This window comes from Motacilla alba, chromosome 1 (assembly GCF_015832195.1).
Source record: "Motacilla alba alba isolate MOTALB_02 chromosome 1, Motacilla_alba_V1.0_pri, whole genome shotgun sequence".
Taxonomy (NCBI): domain Eukaryota; kingdom Metazoa; phylum Chordata; class Aves; order Passeriformes; family Motacillidae; genus Motacilla; species Motacilla alba.
Window position 1 is genome coordinate 92,144,718 of NC_052016.1, and position 16,651 is coordinate 92,161,368.

Below are 16,651 nucleotides of genomic sequence, written 5' to 3' on the forward strand. Positions count from 1 at the left end.
TTACACAGACACTATGATAAAGAGGTTTTTCTGGTTCCCCTCCCCCCTTTTCTTTAGGCATATTTATTTAGAACTAAATACAAATCTCAAGTTTTTTATATTGCAGCTAAACAACTAAACCTTCCCTCTCCCTTTTCTTCCTTCAGTCTCCAGTTGTGCAGATAATTTCATGTTCCCATTTTGCAGTAAAAAAATTGCATAAATACACCTATAGTAGGAAATCAGTACTCTCAAATCCTATATAAATAAAATCTTCTCTTGACGTTTAATTAAGTCATGTAAACTTTGGTAAAATAATTTTGAATATTACATATTGAGTGGCTGTTATTTTTACATCTCACTTAAACTGATGGAAGTTACCACACTAAATTCGAGGGAAGTCCAAACATCTAATCTGTTTCTTTTTTGTTTCCTGATTTTAGTGGTCCACTATAACACACACCTAACCCATAGATCACATCTCACGGAGGTTCCCTACGAATATTATGAACACAGAAGACAATCTACCTCCTAAGTAGTTTGCAAAACTGATTTGACAGCAGGAAAAGTTAGTGGTGTCAGAAGAAAAAAAAAAGACAAAACCAAAAAAAACTCCAGCCAACCAAAAATAAAGAGGAGGACAGAAAACCTTTAAAAGTTCAGCTTTTGTTTGGTTTTTTTTTTTTCTTTTGATAGGATGTGATTTAAATACCCAGTGTTATTTAACTGGAGGTTTCATAATATGAAGTGGTGGGGAACAGGGTAGGCAAGGGCAAAATAAAGGGCCCTCAGGAAAGCAAATCAAGTTGAAATATTGCAACTTTTATCTATTGTCAAACTGCAAGTAATTTGAGTCAGTTCTGATTTGGCAGTAAACCCATGATCACAATCCCCCAGCAGAAGAGCCCTAAGGACCACTAAGGTATATAAGTCAAAGAGAAAGCCTTTCATGATGCATAATAACACCCTGAACCTTAACTGCCCACTAGGATGTCTTCTGATTGCTTTCAGGAGAAACCTGATGCAAAAAAAGGATCACTAAAGCTAGAGCCAGTTTCCAGCTTTGTTGAATACTTGTATTTATGGGCAAGTCATTTCACCTTTGCTTCTCACTTTGTTGAACATTGAATCATCCTGTGCAAAATTTACTTTGTTCTGCTTCTCTCTCCCTTTTCCTTTTACAGCAGAAACTCTCTCTAAGGTAGAGGGAATCAGGCTTATTGAATTTCTTTGTCCATGCCCAGAGATTCTTTAGAGTTAATACAATCCTGTAATTTTGCATTTCTTCTAGTGCAAAAGCCACTGAGCTGTTTCTGTTAACATAAAAAATCTCAGTGAATCTAAAATGGGCCCAAGATATTTTATGTGCTGTGGTTTGATAAATCATTACATTAACAGCTTTCTGCACTGTAGAATCAACCCAAGCTAGAGGGAGAAAAGCAGAAGAGACTATGAAAAGCCTTGAGACTATGACTTCAAAACAGAAACAGTCTGATAGACTGCAGAGTCACTACGGCTGAAGCTGCCACTGCCAGAGTGACACCCTTTATTTCCTGCACTGCATGAACATGTCATGAAACCATTGGCAACATCATTCATGTTTGCAGCTGAAGTGTTGATAAAAGTGTTTTGAGTTCCATGGTGGCCCATGTGTGACCCAAGAAAGCATGATGGTCCATGCACCATGGATGTTGCACAGGGCAGGGAATTCTGGGGAGGTGGGAGTCAGTCTAGACAGAAAGGAAGTGAAATGCCATGCTGCAATATAAGGGCCACCAGAGCAAGAGGAAATTCTGGTAGGAAAATGTAACATTTGCAAAGATCCATGCTGATCCTAAACCTTTATTTGTTGTAGCAGATAGACAAGGGAAATCTATTACCATGTATGGAAAGAGATCTGTGTTTCTGAGTTTGAAGCTGGACTACCATAACTCTGCTGACTGCAGAGTGGGAGCAGACTATGTCTGGAGAGACAACAACCACCTATATGATTAAAAATGTGACATCTGTTATTCCTGTGGTTCTTGGTTAGCATTTTCATGGGGATGATGGACATAAAAGGGAGGGCAGTCTGTTGAACCTGTTATTCCTGAAATGCTGAACTAAGGTAATTTTTGATGGAACAAAGATTAATTTTTGACTTGATCCCTGGGAACTTACCCAATCTCTTCCACTGTCCTTGCTGTCACAAATATCTGCTAATTATCTGTGATTCCATTTTTCTCCTTAGAACAGTAGAATTAGAATTTTATAAACAGAAATCTTAGATCTTTATTGATTTATTTCTGTTGCATTACAGACCTATCTTTGCATCCTCATATACCTCCTCATTCCAAACACTAATGTTGGCAATTGTTCAGTAATAGTTTAGTAATGATCTTGAGACCTTTCTCAGAGCTCTGGTTCTGCATTGTTCCAGCTGCCTGGATCTACATGTGTGACTGTGTAGAAAAGCTGAAATACAGCCATAATGATGTGTTGCCAGTGAGGGATACTGAATACTCCAGAGATCTGTCAAACCCACAGCTTGTGTCCTGGTCACTTTTGAAGGGTGGCAGGAGAGATTTGAGCCAGGAGAATGTGCATGGCTCTAATGCAGCATGACTCTTATGAGGTGATGGTGTCATGCCTCTGGGTAGGGAAAGAATGGCAATGTCTGTGCTAAACAGAAAGCACAATAGCCAAGAACAAGGCAGGAGGGCCGCGGCAAAAGGTCAAGGAAGGTCTTATTCAAGCATGTGTTCAAAGGATAGTAAAAGCAAACTAGCCTAGGAAGGACAGTAGTGCCAAGAGAAAATGGTCTTTGGGACAAAGAAGTGGGAAGGAAAAATAGAAACAAGAAGAGAGACCTGACAGCAAGGTGTGGAAAGGCAAGCTGGATTTGACATGTTTGAGTCAAATTGGCATGAAACTGGTCAAAGCAGAGATTTTTGACTTTTGACATCTAAACCAGCATAGAGAGATTATAAGTGATTGCTTCTATTCACAGTGTGTCTTAAGGGGTTTTCATCCAACACCAGGAGGCATAAACTATATTTTTTGTTGAATCCCATCCCATGATTAAAAGTTTTAAATTGTAAGTAAGAAATGTAATGGACTAAAGAACACTTAATCTCCTATTTGATTAATATAACATTCTAAGAATGTCCTTGAGTGTTGTCAAATGAATTTGCTGTTATATATTTGGTATTTGTTGAATACTTTCAATAAATAATTTGTCAATCTTTTGTGATGCATCAAACACAATGGCACTGTCTGTGCCTTTACTGGCTGTCAGCTTTCCTAAACAGAAGAATAAAAAACCATATTTCAGAACAAAGCAAAACCAAAGTAACAAAAATGACAAACACAGATTTTAATGTACTGAAAGATTTATGAATCAAAAGCATGCATTCAATGAAAAAACCTTCAGCAATAATATTTTCATTATCTTACTCAATTCAACTCAGAAATTACTTATGTCCTTCTTTACTTACAGAAATTCAAATAATATAAGATGAAGGTGCTTTTTGAAATACATAATGCTAAAGTTACTTCATTTTCACTGCCTTTTACAGAAGCTTTCTGAAGAAAAGCTGAAAATCATAATAGCATCTCACATCTACTCTACGGGATCAGCTTGGAGCTTGCAATAAGCAGACAATAAATAAATTTTCTTTATATTTTTTTCTGAATCAGTATGACTACTAAGAAAACACTTCCAAATACCAATTATAGGGCTATACAAGAATCTTGCAGTCAAAGAGAGATTGTCTCAAGAAAATTGTGGGCTGTGGTCTTCAAAATTCTATTTGTTTTCAGCAACTCATCCTTATGGGTTAAAAGTTACTTTTACAACATTCTTCAAGAAAGTATTACTTCCACAATATGCAGCACTTGAAATCAGACTTTTTTCTTGTCAATTTGTTAAAAACTTTGGGAAGAAGTGAAGAAAAATGGGCATTTATGTATAAATTTAGGAACTGCAAAAAAAAAAAAAAAAAAGTTCACAAGTTACCTTATAATGCAATGCCTGAAATGATATTAGTGGGATTGAAACTGTTTCAGGATGCTATCACTGGTTCAGTGCTCAGATAAAGCTACAAGAGTAAATTTTTTCCTCCAACCAACTGAGATTAGATGTCAGCAGTTCTCATATTTTATAAATGATTTTGAGTATAGAGTAAAAAAAGGGCATATTGGCACTTCAATATCAGAGGCAGCTGGAAGTTACCAAAACCAGAAGCAATACCAAATGTATTGTTTGCTACAATTCTTGGACTTCTCTGGAGTTCCCCTGTCCTAAGAAGATTTTTTTGCCATAAAAATGTCAGATTTTGGAAAAAAAAATTGAATCCAAATTAAGTGCAGTTTTATTTTAAGACTGTGACAGTGGGAAAACTTTGCATTATGTTTTAAGGATCATCCCTTCCTAGATGATAGGGTATTTATTAGGATCCTGCAATACTGTCCTCCGCACACCTCACCATGGATCTGATTTTTAAACTCATGATGTTAGAGAATGGGATTAAGCACCATTTGCAATGGACTTTGGCCTGAAATGAGTTCTGAGGCTACAGCTGAGTTAAAAGGGCTTTTGTTATCTCAGATGACATGGCTAAACCTAAAATTTCAACACCTCTAAGTGACGGTGTAGAATGTCAAGACCAAAACACTTTCCAGCTGCTTTATTTGCTGTTAGAGGATGGTAAAGCTCAGCTCTGCCCCCTCGCTAGTGCTGCCTGAGGGTGATGGAGGGAGCTTTCCTCAGCTCAGTATTGCCAGCACTCTTCAAGGATGCACTTCATTGCAAAGGGAATGATCTCACCACATGATAACAGTTTCCCTGCCTCAATGTTTCTGGTGACTTCAAGCAGTAAAGACAGTCCATGTTTGTTCTTTAAAAGTTTTTGACGATGCCTGTCCCATGAGCAGGCACCAGGAGACAGCTTGAATTATAGAAAACATTAATTAATTCCATGAGTGTTAGACGGGGGTGATCTGAAATTCAGAGTTTGCTGAGAGGATCCTTGCAGGCACTGTGGAAATCTATTCAAGGACTTGTTCTTTTTCAGACAGGATGCTTAAGATGTGTCCTTAGAAATAACTCTATTAAAATTAGAGAAAGCTGCAACAAGATTTTGTCACATTTTGATGTGGTTCTCTCTTTATCTATTGCGTTAACACAGACAACATTTGCCACATTTCCTTCCTTTTGAATGAAGCATTTAGAAAAGCAAACAGACAGACATGTTCCCTCTCAGTAAGGAACAGAAGAATAAGGATGAAATAGAGAGTTTGGAATGGGAGTGTGTAAATTAGTATTACTAAAAGAGACATTTTAATCAATATTAACAGACAGATATTTTACAGTTTGGGTTTTTTTTTCTGGAATGTACCCTGATTAAAAAAAAATTAACTAGACAGAGAAAAATTCAAATCAAAGTAGACCAAGACACATGCTAAAACTATGATCTGCATGTTTAGCTTCATCTTTGCCTAAAGTTTTGCGTTATTTTGTCAAGTATCCAACTACAGTAGGAATGAGAATTTAAATTCTTTAACCTTTGAAATCTTTGCATTTCACAGAAATCTGCATGCAGAGAACAATGAATTAGGTGCACATTCTTTTTTGTCTTCAGACTGCTTTGCAATTCTATGATACTTGTACATCATTACTCTAAGACAATTTCTGTTTTGAATCAATATTACCGAAGGAATAATTTGGCACTCTGTTTATAGCATGCAATGGACATGCCTGAAGCTATGGATATGAAGAGCAGAAAGAGCTTCAGATTTTTTTCACTCTAACTGCTCCTACCTATAAGAGGCTTGCAATTAACTGTGATACTGACTTGAATTAGAATGTGGGTGGTGGGGTTCTGTACTTCTCAGATGAAAAACTGTATGTATCTAAAAAAAAACAACCTGTACTTATCTAAAAATAAACTGTCCTCCTTTGATACAACACCATGCCCTGTTTTGTTTGGGGCGGGGAGGGGAAGCTGGAGCAGGGTGTCCCCAGGTCCAAGACAGACTTGAAAAATTTGTACAACCTAAAGTGAACCTACTGCAGTTGCAGACATTTAAAACAACTAGAAGAGGTGTAGCTGTGGATTGTTTCCAGTGAAGAAAAAGAATGTGTTCTAAATGTCTTGTATTGGGGAGCAATGTACAGATGTTCAGAACAGCTAAATGTAGGCTTTTAAACATCAGTCTTTAGGGGTCATGTCAGAATGAAAAAGTTTAATTTTCCTCTCCACTGAGGATAAAGACAAGATTGTAATTTCTGAGAAAGACCAAAAGGTTATGAAAGAAAGCTTGGCAAGGAAATACCCCATTATCATGCAGAATTATCTTCTATAAGGATATTGCCTACTACTATAGTTCATCCCTGTTTTACAGAACAACGTCTAAAACACTAGACAGATTCACTTACAAGGCTCATTCAAGAAGGCAGTGTATTCAAGAGCATTTATCTTTCCAGAAGCAAAAGGACATTGGCAGATCTTAGTACAAATCACTTGAGTATTTTGAGATCCTTGTCCTAATGCCACCTTCCTGTACTCTTGGGATTATATATTTCCCCGCAATGGACCTCTGGTCCACACCTTCAGTTTGTCTCAATCCGACTATGATTAACTTTTTCAGATGTAATGAGCAAATTTTGGTGTCTTCTGCCAAAATTACTTTGTAAACACCACAATGCATCGTGACTGCTGCCAGATGAGGGTTTTGTCGCTGCCAGATAACTCTATGCAAGTGCCAAGGATTCACCTCTGGGTTCCTATGGGATACTGTGGCAGCCCTTGTCATGGCAGGCTTGCTCACATTTCTGGGATGCTCACAGGCTGTCTCTTATCACCATTTTAGCTGTATTTGCTGGAAGGTTTGGAAACTTTCTGAAGGCCTTTTCTTCTATGGCGTCATTTCCTTAGCTATCTGACAGCATAGCTCATATGTGCCAGACTTTCTGGCAGATAAAGGTAAGATGAATATTGGCTTCAGTAGAGAGTGGGTAAATCCAGCATCAGGCAACTAATTATAGAAGAGATTTTGGCTCTTGCCAGCATAACTTTGAAGCAGAAGGTGTTGACTGAAATGGAGCTGTTATTATGAACAAGACCTGAATGCTGTGAATATTAGCTGCAGAAAAGGGTCCTAGAGAAAAGAGCTTCCACAACACCATGAAAGAGATCTGGAAACATGACCTTGATGTGGAGTAGAGGCTAAATTTAGAGAGATCTTGCTAGCAAGTAAGTAGTCTGTGTTGCAATTTTTGTTAGTTTATGAGACATTAAAATCTAAAAAGACACTTAGCACCTTTCTGCAGCATGTGAATAGCTCTTCTATACTCTCTGTATCTTAAAATTTTCATTAAGATTGTAGATTTAGAAGTGAATAAAATATAAAATATCCTCTGCAATACTGTGAGCTTTAAATTAAGTACAATTTCTGCTTCTGAAAGACTTTTAGATAACATTTTAGTGACTGTGCAACCCTGGCCAAAGGCCAAACCTTCACAGTCTGCATTAATATAAAGCTTTTGATTTAGCCCACCATAAATCACCAATACAGCAGTGTAATGACAGAAAAGTAGGAATCAAAGCCAGAGGTGCTGGAACAGCAAGTACAGAAGGCTGCTCTCAGCCGAATAAATGCAAACAGGTTCACAGTTCTTATGTAATATTTCCACCCCCATCACAGTGATATGATTAACAGAAATTGTATCATCAACCTGCAGTGCAGGTCAAGATATGTTTCACAATTGGAGTCAAAATATCTGGTATACATTGTGCACTTAATTAGAAGTCAACCTATGGAACCAATTCTGTTTTGTATTTTGTATATTACAGACACTTGTAAAGCCATTCTGACTGCAGTCGTGGTGTCTTTTCCCTCTCTCCCTACTGCTTTAGCCACTATGACAGCCCATTACTGCCTTTATAAACACAGCTGAGCAGATCAAGGGTTTTACTTGTAAAGGTTTGGGTGTCTTACAAACGGCAGTGTGGCTTCTTATTTGGCATTATCTGGCCATACAATTATTCTCACAAATCAAACCTTGCTATGACTGCAGAGAGCAGCAAGTGAGGGAGCTGGAAATCCCAGATTGAATTCCTAAAAGCTATCAGCTTTCCTCAGTGTCATCTAGGCTAGACAGGAAAAATGCAGAGGAGAAGTGACTGCTGTCAGGAAGGCCTCTGTTGCTATGTAAAATTCCCAAATCTGTTCTTTAGAAGTAAGGAAGCAAAATCTTTTTCCTAGCTAAACAAGGAAGCAATTCCAGTCTTTTGTTTTTTACCTTGTGATCTCTGGTAAAAGCATCAGGACATGTGAGACCAAAGTCCCGATGTCTCAAGTGAGTGACTTGGCTAGCCTTCGTGCTAAATTCTGTAATGGGTTTACTCAGTGCTTCATACTGCTAATAAATATCCAATCATCTCTCAAGCTCAGAGGACAGTTCAGGCTAAAATCTCAAGGTCTGGCTTATTGTTACTGGAGAACAGAGTCAACCTTGTTGTCTATCTGTCCTGGTGAGCTATCCTAGAGTGGAAATTTATGTAACTCCAGCAGAAGGGAGAAGATCAGGACTCCATGTACAGAGAGAAGCAACAAATAAATATAGCATTGTCACTCGATGAGTGAATGGGAACACTAATTAAGGAACCTTGAAGTCAGACACATACAAAACACTCCAAAATATGGAACTATCAGATAAAAACATCTGCTGAAGGAAAACATAATAGAAAGAAGACTGTGTGTTTTTTTCCATACCGTATGGAAGTCTTTTAAAAAGGACAACTTGAGGTACTTTAACAAGGACAAATGGATGGCTTTTTAGGGAAAAATTGCTTCCTACTGAAATTTTCCCTTCAGAAAAAATGCAGGTGAAGACTTGCTCCTAAGTCTTCTACTGTCTTTTTTTTGTTCTACTTTTGTCTTTACTACTAAGCAAAATTACTTCTTATTACTTCTTATCTCTCATCATTTGCTGCAGTAAGTACCTATACAAAGGACATTGCATTTGTCTCTGCAAGGCAAAGCATAAGAATGAAACCAGTTATATATGCAGTTCTACTGAATTTGTAAGTATGGAGAGGAGTAGTATTCTTTCTGCTCCTCTTATTCTTGTTCTCTTCTGCACTATTTGTGAAGAGGGATGGTATTTTTAGAGCATGTTATACTTATCCCACTCATATTATTAAGTGGAGCTTTCTCTAGTTTCTAGTGACTAAAGAATTACTTGCATCAAATATACAGTTTCAGGGCTCTACATTTCAGTGTCTGATCCCAGGCCAGCATTAGGGGAAAAGTTCCATTATCTTCACTAGGCTCTTGCTGCAGTTATAAATCACTCTCTTCAGAAGATGTTTTACTATGAGTTTTATGAGAGAGTTTTGTAACAATATGGGCAAGTACTGGATTTTCAGGGCAAAGAAATGTTTTTATTCCCATGAATGCCTGTCAAACTTGCAAGCAACATAGGAAAATGCTTTAATAGACTAGAAGTATTATAAGTAATGGTATATGTATTTATTTATTTATTACATTTCTAATCTGAGTAGCTAATGGCAAAATTATCAGACTATTTTATTAATTAGTGTTAAAAATAAAAATGGAAACTTCTCTTGAAAAAACTTCAAAATCTTCAAAATATTCACACTGATCAATTGCTGTTTGACATGTGAATGAATATCTTTTAGAAGTCAATACTGTTGATTTCTCCACTAAAAAGGGATTTGGTTTATTCCAAATACTGTATTAGAGATAAAAACTCTGTCAACAAAAAGATTATTGCTAAATCTTCTTATAACCAGGCTAATTTTCTGTTGGTATTTACTGTCAGAAAGTAAGTCCTAAGATATTCCCTCATTCCAGGATTTCTGTGGGAGGCAAAAGACTTACAGTATTATTCTGTTCCTCTGAAAGCAGCCAAAGAATGAGAGAATCAGCTCAAATCCAGGTGCCACAAAGTAATCTTAAACTGTATGAACATTCTGGATTTTACAGTGTTTTTGGAGTCCCTTTCCCTCCACTCCCAATTAAAGTGGTATAGAATAACATCCACACCCTGGCCACGCCCCTCCTGGCCACTGCAAAAAATTAACCCTATCCTGTCTGTAACCAGGACATTGTGATACCCATGGTGAAAGAGGCAAAGATCCTGCAATGCCATGTTAAGTGAAAACAGACACTATTTTAAAATGGTGCATTGTATTTTTATGAGTCTCCACCTGTCTGCTTCAGGATGCCATCTGGTTAAAGACATGTCTTTGAAATACAGTAAGTGTAGTGTCTTCTTGATCCCAGTGAATTTAGCATTTGAGGGAAAAAAAATCCTCAAATTCACATTTGTCCTGGGGGGAACAGAGATGACAAGAGCCCTCTGCTGTGTCATCAGGACTCAGCAGCACATTAAAAATGTCAATTACTTTAAAACCATAGGCTTTATAGATATTCAATAAATAAATATCTTCAGATGAGTTAACTGGCACATGAGGATGTGACTGAATCAGATAATTAAAAAGAAGTATGTATGGATGCAATTGCATTCAGTCACTGTGGCATTTTGTGCATTTTTTCCACTCATTGTCAAGACCATAAGGGCACCAATAAGCTCCAACTGCTTTCATAAGCCTCTGACTACCCTTCTTTGCCACTCCTCTTGCAACCTCTTCCTGTGGTTAGGGGGTTCACCTGCCTGCTGCTGGCACTGGCCTTTCCTTGTGGGTCTGATGGTTGGGATAGGTGCTGGTCCTGCCCTATCAACATGGACCTATGGGGTGCTGCCTAGCCCTGGACTGGCGCTGGTCGATCTGGCTCACCATGTGTGGGTACTTCTTGTGGGCTTTTAGCCTACAGCTAAGCGATCTGGGAGCATGTGACAATAAAGAGTAAGTAAAGTGACCATTTTGAAATGCTTTCTCAAGTCATCTGTTCTTTGCACACCTAATAGAAGAGAAAGTCATGAGCACCATTTCCTCTGGATAAATCTCTGGAACGTGTTGACTTTTGACAAAGCCAAGGAGCATCAACTAACGTCAGTCTCAGGTTCAGCCACACAATCAGAATCAAAGAACAGTCTGGGGTTCAAGGGACCTTAAAGATCATCTAGTGTCATGTCTTGCACCATGGGCATGGACACCTTCCACTGGACCAGATTGCTCAAAGCCCCATTCAGTCTGACCTTGAACACTTCCAGGGGTGGGACATACACAGCTTCTCTGGGAAACCTGTTCCAGTGTCTGTCCATAAAGAATTTCTTCCTAATATCTAATCTAAACTGTCTTTCAGTTTGAAGCCATCTCCCCTTGTTGTTGTTGTTACAAAGGCCTCGAAGTGGCAGCATTTCAGGCCTTTGTAAAAAGTCCCTCTCCACCTCTCCCTTTAGGCACTGCATGGCTGCTAGAAGGTCTCCCTGGAGCCTTCTCTTCTCCAGGCTGAACCCTCTCTCTTTACAGGAGAGAAGCTCCAACCCTCTGATCATCTTCATGACCCTCCTCTGGACATCTTCATGACCCTCCTCTGGACTTATTCCAACAGGTCCATGTCCTTATTGGGCTGATGGTCCCAGTGCTGGACCCAATATTCCATGTGGGGTCTCACTTGAGTGGAATAGAAGGGCAGAATCAATGCATTCAACATACTGTTCTTTGATGGAGCCCAGAATATGGTTGGTGCTCTGTGCTGCAATTTGACTTGATGGGGGCTCTCCTAGGGAAGTTTAGCATTCCTATAAAAACATGTGTGTCCCTTCCCTCCTCTGGAAGTAGCCATATATGTATATATGTATACATACATGTATATATGTATGTAGATATTTGCATTTTCTTGAAAAAAAAGTTTGCTTTATTTTGTTCTGTAGTAGCTTTGTACTTGTCATTTACTGAGTACTCTGCAAGAGAATATGTACTTTAATCTGTGTTGTTACTAGTATGGTCCAAAAGAGCTTTACCTAAATCTGTGACAACAGATACCAACTTTGATTTGCAGCCCTGTGGTACAGGGCTGAGAGCATCATTTAAGCTGAAGTACTTTATGAAACAGCAATTTCAAAACATAAAGCACAATTTAGAAGTTGCTTGACAGGCAGACTCCACCAATCATCACCTATCCATGGTATGTGAACAAAGGTGTTCCCTCTTACAGCAGTTGTTATGGCTATTTATTGAGTTTGAGTATTGATGCTTGGGATAATTCAGAATCTATGAAATGGAACTTTCTGTCTGGTTCTATATATACAATTTTCAATCATCAGCTACAATTTTTAATAGGGTGCTTTTATTGGTATTTTTTATTTCAGATTAATTATCTTGAACTTATTTACGCAAAGGCCCTCTGAACTGCAAAAAATTTCTCAGGCTAAAGCCATCTGAGAAAGAACACAAACAGCACTTGTATGATGCAAAGAAGTTTTTAAGTAAATGAAAATAAGATTCAAGAGCTAGAGGACCTTTGTGTTTACCTAACAGTGTGAAAAAAATAAATGGTTTTAAAAGAATAGACTTTCTGAGGAAGACAGAAAAGTGCAAGCAACACTACAACTCACTCCATGAGCTTTAATTGTGGAAATCCTCCATAATTTTGTTGTGGGTTTTTCTTGGTCTTTGTTTTTATTCCCCTCCTATGTCCCAGCCCATCACCAGCCTCAAATCTATTTGGAATGTCTCAGAACTCAGAAACCTGAAGTTTACCACAAACACATAGAGAGTGCTTTTAAAGAGTCACCTTTCCATTGGCTGACTTGCAGTTTTAAAATCTGCACATTTTTTCTATACATGCAGTTTGTCCTTTCTTTTCATAGGTGGCTTAGTACTCCCTCCACTTTAATTATCTTTGTCAGCCTTATTTGACATTGTAGCAAGAGAAGTGCCCTCCTTACAGGATCTGAGTACCTTGCCAGGTGGCAACAGGGGAATTTTTCAGTATCTGTAAATTAATTTGGTATCACCTGACAGTGAGAACTTTCTAAAGGTTCCAGATAAAGGTTCATGAAGGTTCATAAAGGTTCATACCATCAGCACAATGACTTCTGCTGATTATTGCATACAGTCATCATTTGCAGTAGGTACTTAATTTTTTTTTTTGTGTTTATATCTTAGCATGAAATTAAAAAAAATACCCTCAGGAGAAAGATGTACATTTCTTCCAGGTGGCAATGAAGACTTTTTTTTGCTGCAAAATTATTGTAAAAAAAGAGCAAAGTACAACACTGTGTCAATAATTTAAGCCACTGCTGGTTCAGTGCAAAATATGACATTTTCCATATTGCTTAGATTTCTGAAGTGCACTCTGTGACAGCTGGCTTCTTAATCATGTACCTCTGAAATTGTCATAGATTAACATAAAGGTTATTTAAATGTCTGAAGAAGGTTTGGAAAGACTGAAAAAAATAAAAAAGCAGAACACTTCCAAGTCTTAAATCTAATAATTCTGTCACAAAAATGACTACCAAGAAAGGACTTAATGTAAATGAAGAACAGCAGCAAGTTGCTGTGTGGCCAGTGTGACCTCTCTTCATTATACCCAGAACAGGGCTGAAGAGGAGCTAAAAAGAGATCCCCAAGCTGGACATAGGAAGGTAGCACTGCAGCAGCTCTCACATTATATAGATGTAATTTAGTGAGAAGCAATAGAGTCATAAACAAGCAAGAGGGTGTAAGCAAAAAAGAAGTTAGGGTTTTGAATTCATCTCTTGTTAGTGCAGGACTGGTCTCTGCAGTAGATCTTCTCATGTTATGCCTTGTCTGCTTTTAAATTCCCTCTGTAATAGTAGTTTCCATATCAGAATTTGGCATCTATTTTTGACCACCTGCAGCCCCCCGTGGCATGGCTGTAAAGGAGATGTAACATCTGCAAGAAGCAGCTGCCACCTCCCTTTATCACAGATTGTCCAAACAGTAGGAAACAGCAGTCTTGTGGGTTCCCTAATTCTCAAACTTCTTGGCTAGGGCTTTACTTCAGTAAATAGGCATGTCCCAGAGTACAGATGCCCCTTTATCCCATTTGTTCACAAAGATTTAGCCACAGCAGGTACTTACGGAATTTTGTTAGAGAAATATTGCACTGTGTCCTGCCCCCTTCCCTCTATTTTGGGACTCCTTACACTACAGCATGGGGCATACTCAATGTTTTCCAATGTATTTGCCTTTTCTTAAGTCCTGGCCCTGGTTTGCTATTGACAATAAGTGTTGTTGACATTCAGTAAATCTGGATTTTGAAATTACCTTAAATCACAGAGTAACAAAATACAGTCTATTTTCTGAAAACTCAGGTTCATGTGCAAACTCAGGGGTTTCTTCTTCACATCTCTCATGTTTGTTGACATCTATCTTAGACATCTGGTGAAATGCACAATCATTTTTCTAATCTAATAACTCCAGATGACAATCTGACACATACATTTTACATTGTTTCCTCCAAGTTAGCTTCCACAATCTCCTGACAGGGTTTTTTGTTGTTTTGTTTTTTGGGTGTTTTTTTCGGGGGGGGGGGGAGGTTTCAGTATTTGAATAAGCTTTAGTTTGCCAACAGCTGTCTGTCACTGTGGTGCCTCTAGGAGAACAGAAATATCACATGGTTCCAGTAACTTGAGTTCAACACTGCTGTTGGATTTTGCATTCACAAACATGGGTGAGCAGAAACAGCAAGAGCAATTATACAAAAATATTGTGCCAACTCACTTAATAAGAACCAGGCACATGCTAAAATGAACGTAGGAAATAGGTTTCTCTTTGGTCCACATTATCCATCCACTTATTTAGGTAAGACCTCTATTAATATGGTTTTGTCCTGGCAGAGTTAAATAGATTTGTTCATCAAGACTCTGATGTTATATTAACTTGGTAATTCTTTTTCATGGAATCATAGGATGGCTTGGGTTGGAAGGGACCTTGAAGATCATCTGGTTCCAATATCCCTGTTTTCTTGGAGAAGGCTGAACACCTGCCTGCCCATGGGAAGCAGTGAATTAATTTCTCGTTTTGCTTTGCCTGGGTGCACAGCTTTTTCTTTCCCTATTAAACTATCTTTATCTTAACCCATGAGTTTTCTCGCTTTTATTCTTCCCATTCCTTCCCTCATACAACCAGGGAAAGTGAGTGAGCAGCTGCATGGTTAAGCTGCCAGCTGGGGTTAAACCACATACACAGATACTTTAATGATTTAGTATTTTCTACCTGATTCAATTTATGGGAAATTTGCATTCCTGAGTAACTTGCAAATTAAAAGACTTTGTATCCATAGCAAAAGAGAACTTTCACATGCTTGATCTTTGCAACAATTTTTTCTGCTAAAACACCAGCTCAACGTATTCACTAAAAATTTAGTGACTTTTCATTACAAAAATCCCTATCCAGTTCTAAGAATTAATTGCTGATGTTAGTGAGTGGGCCAGGACTAAACAGCAGTAGTTCCACAGATTTATAATTTTTTTATAATTAATGTTTTCAAAATAATAGCTTAGCTTTGATTACCTTTTGGAAAAAAAAAATTATATTTTTTCAAAAATTCACCATCTCTTAAGCAGAAGGCTGCTTCTAGCAGATTCCCTCAGCAGCTGTGGGAAGACTTACCAAATCATGGCAATCATGGAGCTTACTGCAGTCATGCATAAATTTTAGACACAGTGTGACCACAATTTATCCAGTTCAAATAATGTATTCCATTTAAAAATCTTTTTTCTCCTCTATATTACTGTGCTATTATAAGAAACAGCAAAATTTCTGAAGAAATAGAATCATTAGATCTAGGCATCATTAGATTTTAATTGCAATCAATTGGTAAGGTCACTAGCAAAGGCATTTATCAACTGAGAATGTCTTTAAAATATTAAGAAAAATATTAAACCATTTTCTGAATGATTAAGTACAGAAAGTGTCTAATTTCACTAACCTACCATTGTGCTCAAAATCTTTCTCTTTAATTTATGGTGAAGACAGATTCAACACAGGAGTGGCCTAATAAATGAGGAATGAGAATCATCCAGAAACTTCATGTCTACAACAAATATCCATATCAAGCAAACATTGATTCCTCACTTTGTGAAGTCACTAGAAGAGTACAGATTATCAAAAATCAAGATAAATTCAATATTTTTGAGGTCTGAACTTTACAGCTTCTAAAATGAACACTGGAACATATTAAAACCAATTTGCACTTGAATGAAACCAAAATAAGGATAATAAATATTTTTAAACAATTTGAATTCCAGAAAAAGTGCTATCATTCTTACCTGCAGAGGTTTTCACAATTTCTGAAGTATTTCTGAGACCCATAAAGTCAAACTGATAGAGTCTCCAAGATTTCTGGTCAGCAGCCTCCACTGAATTTTTCCTCCATCTGTAAATCATTTCCTCTTTAGGATAGCCATCTAGAAATTAATGTATATATACATATGCATATGAATATTTTGAATTTAATAAAAAAATATCTGCAAAATGTTATCTGTTCACTGTTTCAGTGTTATTTGGGAACACCTAAATTTCTGATCTGATGCTTTGTCAGTGAGTTAAGTGGCATCATTCATCCAGAGTCATATGGCACACAAAAATAGAGATATAATGTACACAAAAATAGAGTCATAATACTGGCAAACCTGTGATTTTTCACAATCATTGTTTTTTAACAATAGAAAAATATGATTGGTTCTATCACAAACAGATCTCATCAGAGGTGCAGTTGACTGTAC

General features: G+C 37.7%; 1 protein-coding gene across 3 annotated transcripts in view; it reads right to left on the reverse strand.

The window, feature by feature from the left end:
• GABRG3 (gamma-aminobutyric acid type A receptor subunit gamma3) overlaps positions 1-16,651 on the reverse strand; it is a 298,494-nt gene that overhangs the window by 39,405 nt on the left and 242,438 nt on the right. For all 3 annotated transcript variants that reach the window (XM_038131046.1, XM_038131038.1, XM_038131056.1), the window contains exon 6: positions 16,196-16,333. In XM_038131046.1, coding sequence (XP_037986974.1) covers positions 16,196-16,333 — 138 coding nt within the window. The remainder of the gene's footprint in view (positions 1-16,195; positions 16,334-16,651) is intronic.